This window comes from Ursus maritimus, unplaced genomic scaffold (genome assembly GCF_017311325.1).
Source record: "Ursus maritimus isolate PB19 unplaced genomic scaffold, ASM1731132v1 scaffold_12, whole genome shotgun sequence".
In the NCBI taxonomy this organism is placed as follows: domain Eukaryota; kingdom Metazoa; phylum Chordata; class Mammalia; order Carnivora; family Ursidae; genus Ursus; species Ursus maritimus.
Window position 1 is genome coordinate 14,321,422 of NW_024423564.1, and position 6,509 is coordinate 14,327,930.

Consider the following 6,509-nt stretch of genomic DNA (forward strand, 5'->3'; position numbering starts at 1 on the left):
CGCCACTCACCTGAGGTTGGGTGAAGGAGCAGGTGCACGGCTCGCCGGCTCAGGCGGCTGCTCGGCAAAGCAGGAGCGCAGTCCACGCGCAGCTTCTCCCTCCGCCCCCTTCGCCGCCACCTGCCTGGACAGAGGGAAGCTACTGGCCACCGTCCCCCCGCCTCCCCAGAGCCGCGATCCTACCCACTGCGGGGCCACGCTCACCAGCAAGCCTCCGGAAACCGGGCAGCCCTCTCCGCTCGGCTCTCCCGCACGCAAGCCGGCAAGGGCTGGGCCTCCGCACCCCTCCCTGCCCCTCTGCACCCCACTAAATCCCAAGGCCCCTGTGCCGGCCGCGGCGTTTCTGACAGGGGCATTTGTTGCTCGCGCCGGCAAACCCCACCACCTCAACGTCCCAGCTAAAGACTAGGAAGGAACCCCCCGAAAGCCCATAAGGAGCCAAAGTAATGGTCATGAACTCTGGAGACTAAAGCTCTCCAGCCATTCTTCTCATTTTGGGGGAACATTCTGAAGAAGCCCTGGTAACGGGTGGCCCAGCCTAATCACAGGCAACCCCTGGGAAAGAACAAAAAGGAAATCTCTAGTAAGTAGACTTAAGCATTTTACAAACACGGCTCTTAGGGTAGCGGTAGCAAGTCACAAACACGCTCAAAAGCCCCCGAGGCCCGCGGCAGAAAACTCGAGACCGGTAGTTCCCCCGACCGCGGAACGTGACTCCTGGCCGCAGAACGGGACTGAAGGTCAGAATCCTCGCCCCGCGGGGAAGCCAGGGCTCCGATATACCCACGCCCGCCTGCCGCGTGACGGAGGAGTCTCGGTTGAATTGGACCCAAACCTCCCTGTCCGAAAAGCCTGTTGTGGTGGTGGTTTGTTTTTTTTTTTTTACACCTGGGCTACCTCGGGTTCCGAATGTTCTCGCTTAAAAAGACGAAGGAAGATGTGCTTCGTAGAAAACTCCATATACCTAAAACATAAATGCCCAGGTGCTCCCGCAACTTGGAAAAATCACTACTGAGGAGATCTGGCAAACGCGGTGCTTGCAAAAGGAGTGAGCCCCTGCAAACGAATTGCCTCAAGCGCTGGGTTAGTCTTAGGGCGGGCGCGCGCAGGCCCGGCCGGTGAGCCCAGGCTCCGCCCAGCGGGAGGAGGGGGCGGAGAAAAGCGGGGGAGGGGCGGTGCTCGCCGGGCGCGAAACCTACATTCATTGGCCAGATCCCTCGCGCCCCGCCACAAGGCCCCGCCTACTCCGGAGGGAGGTCTCCTGGGCGCGCGCGCGCTCGCGGCCTCCTCGCTTCAGCTCTCCGGATGGAGTCTTTCTTAGAGCTGCTCTCCGCAGGGCCCCCACCTGCAGACTTCCGCCCGGCTGCCTGTCGCCGCCCCGCCCCCGAGGGCAGGGGATGCTGGGATCCGCCAATCACGGGGCGCCTATGGTAGGAGTGGGTGGAACCTGAGAGATTCGAAAGGAGCCCCACCCCCTCGGGGCTGATTCCCGGGACTAAGTGGTGGGAAGCAAGCACCTTCTGCGAGCGGTGAGGCGGGGCGGAAAATAAAAACAGAGGGTGGGCTGGAGGTGCGGTGTGGGTGTGGTGCCGTGGGAGTGGAAAGGTGATTTGGGGAGAGGAAGAACCGGAGGATGGTGGCGGGGAAGAAGATAGAGCGTGCAGACCGCCGCCGGTGAGGAGAGACCAGGGTGTAGGGGGGGCGGTAGTGCAACCTGAGGAGGGGGAGTGGTGCGCTCTCCGCACCTTCCGCGGAGGAAACGGCTGAGTTACCGGGGCAGGTGCCACTCCTGGGACCTTTGCTTTACCTCCAGCGTGATCCCCACCCCCTGGCTTGCACCCTGAGTCTGTCTAGCTGGGAGCCTTGGGCAGGATGGAGACCTGAAGAAAGGGATATTTCCTCTCCAGCTCAGGTCTAAGCTGACTCGTGCTCCTGCCGGCTGGAACATGGAAGATTTGGAGGAAGGTAAGGAAAGTAAGAAGGGAAGAATGAGGTGCTGCGATTGAGAGCCGTGTTGGCGACCTGAGGCTGGCATTCATTCCCTCCTCCCCTGCAGATGTAAAGTTTATAGTGGATGAGACCTTGGACTTTGGAGGGCTGTCACCATGCGACAGGTACCATCCTCCTGAACCTACTTGCTTTCCTCCAACAATCCCTCTTTGTCTCTAACCCCTTAGTGCTGAATTATTGGCCCCTGGGGTCTGGGTTGGTAATGACGCAAGGTTGGGTGCCCTGCGGCTGTTGGGGGACTTGTTGACACAGCCTCAATGACACTACTGGGGGAAGGGAAAACGGATAAGCTGGGATGAGACGGCAGGATGTTAAGAAGAAGGGTAAGTGGATTTGCTGCGTCTTCATCCTGGCATCATTTCCAATGTCGATAAGGGCTAAAGGCCTATTAGGCCTCATAGAACCAGGCGTCTCATCACCTAGAGGCCACATCACACAGTCAGCAAGGCCATCAGGGTTTGGGGTTGAATCCCTGGCTCTGTTTGTGTGTGTGTGTGTGTGGGGGGGGGTGTCTGGTCTCCTTTGCACAGTCGCCTGCTCTCTTCTCCGTGGGCATGGTGCCTGGTTTGTTTTCTGTCTCAGTCGTGAGGAGGAAGACATAGCAGTGTTGGTGACTCCAGAGAAACCCCTCCGGAGAGGACTTTCCAATCGAAGTGACCCAAATGCAGTGGCCCCAGCCCCCCAGGGGGTGAGGCTCAGCTTAGGCCCCCTTAGTCCAGAGAAGCTGGAAGAGATTCTCCACGAGGCCAACCGGCTGGCGGCCCAGCTGGAGCAGTGTGCCCTGCAGGAGCAGGAGAGCACAGGCGAGGGCCTGGGGCCTCGCAAGGTGAAGCCCAGCCCTCGGCGGGAGACCTTTGTGCTAAAGGACAGTCCCGTCCGAGACCTGCTGCCCACTGTGAGTTCTTTGACTCGGAGCACCCCCTCCCCAAGCAGCCTGACACCCCGACTCCGGAGCACCGATAAGAAGGGGTCAGTCAGGGCTCTTCGGGCAACATCTGGAAAGAGGCCCTCCAGTGTGAAGAGGGTAAGTTTGGAGGGTCTGGGTTGGTTGTGTGCCCTCAGACACAGTGCGTGACTTGGTACAGCCATAGAGTGGTTTCCTTGTTGGTAAAACGGGGTTAGTAAAATTCTACCTCAGAATTATTGGAATTAAGCAAAATACCATAAGCAAAGCACTTACCACGGTATCTGCACATACCTCGGTAGTGTCTGTAATAAGCTCACGATAAATGGTATGGGTGACGATGACGTTGGGAGCTAACGTCTGCCCTTCCTTACTGGAATGTAGGCAACTCTCCACCTCTATTTTTCAAACAGCCAGCAGAACAGATTCTTTTTCCATTCTAGTTCTATTTTTTCTCTCTTTGTATTTCAGGAGTCACCCACTTGCAATCTGTTCCCTGCCTCCAAAAGCCCAGCATCTTCTCCTCTTGTCCGATCCACTCCTCCAATCCGGGGCAAAGCAGGGCCCAGTGGGAGAACAACAGCAAGTGAGAAGGCTTGGGCAGCAAAGCTGTGGGTGAATGGGAGGGGGAAGGATGTGGAACTGAGCCTCTAATTCTTCTACTCCTTTCCACCAGGCCCACCTACCCCTGTCAGACCAGTCTTGGCCCCACAGCCTTCTACCAGCAACTCTCAGCGCCTCTCTCGGCCACAGGGAGCAGCCGCTAAGCCTTCCAGTCGACTGCCTGTTCCCTCGGCCATCCCCAGGCCTGCCAGCCGAATGCCACTCACCAGCCGGAGTGTACCACCCAGCAAAGGTGCCCTGCCTCCAGCTTCTCTGCCAGCTCGGAAAGGACTTCCACGACCAAGCGCTGCAGGGCACAGAGGTGAGGAAGAGTGGACATAACAGTTGGAAATCAGGAGGAAGAATGCTTACTCTTGCCCAGCTTGAATGCACCCTCGCAGTGCTGGGACCAGTGACCACTTCTTCCATCTTCATTACCACTCAATTTGAAGATGGGGAGACCTAAGTAAAAGAGAGGATGTGGGCCCGGGGAAAGAGTTTGAACAATGGTTTTCAAATACCCTATGTTTTTTACCTTGGGTGGGAAGAAGCTCACTCTGAGAAGGTCACGTGAACTCTTTGCTAACTCATTTCTTTTGTCAACCCCCATCAAGTTCCCATTTCCCAGCGACCAAATCTTCCTATCCCCGGTGCCACTCGCAGCAGTCTGCAGCCCCCCAAGAGAGTTGCAGTCCCAGGACCTACCAGGTATGATTGTTTGAGAGGCTGTCTCTTTCCTGTCATCTGGGCTTCCAAACTGTTATGCACACCAGCCCTGAGTCTCATGTAGCAATATGGGGATGAGGAGGGGGGCCTGGAGAGACAGGGAGTCTTTTTTCTTCCTTCCCTGAGAAACTTGATCTCAGCTGGGTGACAGATGGGCTTGAGGAGGAGGGACAATTTAAAGCAGGTCTTCCTTCTGACTCTTTAGGTAAAGAGATCAGGACAGCAAGCAAGAATTCAGTAGCAAACCACTACAGTCACTGCCTGGACTCACCTCTCCTCAGCCTCCCAAGCCCTCTCATGGAAGATAGGCCCTGACTCTAGCAGATTCTGGCCCAGGAGCAGGAGAAAGAGATGCCACCAGGGCTGGTGCCCCAGGAGTAAAGAGCTGGGAGATGGGGTGGATTAGGGTTGAGCTGGAGGGGAATCAAACCCTGTGAGTTGAAAGAGGATTAGGGAAAAGAGGTCGCCTTCCAACAGGGAAATTAACAAGCAGAAAATGAGAAAAACCAGAGAGTAGTTTGTCCTCATCCACCCCCACTCTTGTGTTCAGTCCCAGAGAGTTTGATCTTCCTCCCAGGCATTGGTCCACTGGACATTTACATGTGAATGGCCTCTGTAGCTAACCTCCCTGCTCTCTGAGGAGCAGCCCTGAAGCACATCCTCTGCTGGATGCAGGCCTGTTTGGAGAGGCAGAGGCAGGCACCTGGTCTCCAGAACTTGTTTCCCGTGAATTCTGTGACTCTTAAGAGGCCAGTTAATGATAAGCTTACATTGGTCTGCATTTTTCTAAAATAAAATGAATGTATTTTTCTAATCTCTGTGTATGTGAAAGTAAATTCTCCAATTTCAAACAAATTTGTAGTAAACTGTGTTATTCCGATGAGGGAGCCAGGACGAGCTTCCCAGGCCAGGCCTAAATAGGCTGAAGGGGCTTGTGATTCGAGCTCGTCAGACCGGGACCACCCACCCTCCCTTTGTTGGCATTAGATGGGAACACACTGCCTTCTTCCAGGATGCATATGTTACTGAAAGGTCCAGATCAAGTGAAATATGTGGGTGAGGCTATCAAGGTAAGGTCTTGGTCAAATTATTATTTATATCCTAAGCTTGGGTGACCTTTCCTGGCAAGAGCATGGAGCCTTCTGAGAATGCCTTGGCATCTGGTCTGCTGTACCAATGAGATGAGGGGACCCTTTGGTGGGTACCCTGGTTTCAGTTTCGCTGACTGCTTCAGTGGAAGATGCTGGAACACCTCACCGCATTCTACCTTGTAGAATTGTTTCTAGACTTGAGGGCTGAACACGAGGTTTTATAAACCTCTGCCATGCCAAGTGTTATGAGTTGTATGTGGCAGAGAATTTCATTCATTTGTTGAAAAAATAGATTTGAGTGCAAGATGTTGGGGGTTGTTGAACGAATAACGGAGACTCATTTAACACATTTCACTAAGGGTCTCCCTTTTCTCACAGCCTTTGACTCTTGCAACCAGAACCAATTCAATTCCTTGTGAGGTTTTTGTTTGTTTCTTAAGATTTATTTATTTATTTTAGGGAGAGCGCTCAGGGAGCCAGGTAGGGGCAGAGGGAGAGAGGAAGAGAGTCTTAAGCAGACTCTGCACTAAGCATGGAGCCTGAGGCGGGGCTTAACACAGGGCTCGATCTCACGACCCTGAGCTCACAACCTGAGCCGAAACCAAGGGTCAGACGCTAAACCGACTGCACCACCCAGGTGCTCTCAATTCCTTGTGAGTTTTGAGAGAACTTCCCTCTTTGAAGGCGGGGCAATGACTTAAAGAAGCCAGTAGGCAACTGAGCGGAGGGGATGGAGCGTCAGCTAGTGCCCCCCGCCGCGTATATGCCCATCAGCACCCTACGTAGGCATTGAAATGTCCTTGCCCAGACAGAGACCCTCTGTCTCCTTTTTACAGCTGATCTTCAGGTTCACAATACATTTACCTGTACCACAGTGGCAGCCGCCCAGGCCTTCGTTCCTTTCCCTGAGCCTCCTGCGGCAACTCCTACAGCCTCTGGGATTCTAAGAATTGAGCTGGGGGAGGGGATGTGGAAACACACCGAGTTATTTGGCTCTGGAGAAATTTGGCAGAGGCAAGAAAACCTCAGGTGTGCTCTCCAGCTGAGTCCTGCGCTGGCATCTGGTGAGTGGGGTCCTTGGTGACTCCCTGATCCGGCAGAAGCCCTGCAAGGCCAGCGTGCCTAGGCAAGCACTGAGGTGTGGCCAGCAGATGGCACATGTGTGTGGCTTGGGA

General features: G+C 54.9%; 1 protein-coding gene across 3 annotated transcripts; it reads left to right on the forward strand.

Moving 5' to 3' along the window:
- Positions 1–1,274: 1,274 nt before the first annotated feature.
- On the forward strand, positions 1,275–5,057 carry PSRC1 (proline and serine rich coiled-coil 1). Of its 3 annotated transcripts, none has more exons than XM_008704000.2 (8): positions 1,275–1,430; positions 1,908–1,965; positions 2,057–2,114; positions 2,593–3,034; positions 3,386–3,500; positions 3,591–3,839; positions 4,132–4,225; positions 4,449–5,057. In XM_008704000.2, exons 1-8 carry the CDS (start codon positions 1,398–1,400, stop codon positions 4,450–4,452), a joined length of 1,053 nt encoding a protein of 350 aa, XP_008702222.1. In that variant the 5' UTR covers positions 1,275–1,397; the 3' UTR covers positions 4,453–5,057. The 3 variants fall into 3 exon arrangements, with proteins under 3 accessions (XP_008702222.1, XP_008702225.1, XP_008702226.1); XM_008704003.2 differs by having other exon boundaries at positions 1,387–1,529; XM_008704004.2 differs by lacking the exon at positions 1,275–1,430 and adding an exon at positions 1,539–1,674.
- The last annotated feature ends 1,452 nt before the right edge of the window (positions 5,058–6,509 follow it).

Coding starts and splice junctions, on each gene's coding strand:
- PSRC1 (XM_008704000.2), top strand. CDS start 1,398: ATGCTGGGATCCGCCAATCACGGGGCGCCTATG. Junction 1,966..2,056: donor CATGGAAGATTTGGAGGAAG/GTAAGGAAAGTA, acceptor CCTCCCCTGCAG/ATGTAAAGTTTATAGTGGAT. Junction 3,501..3,590: donor CAGTGGGAGAACAACAGCAA/GTGAGAAGGCTT, acceptor CCTTTCCACCAG/GCCCACCTACCCCTGTCAGA.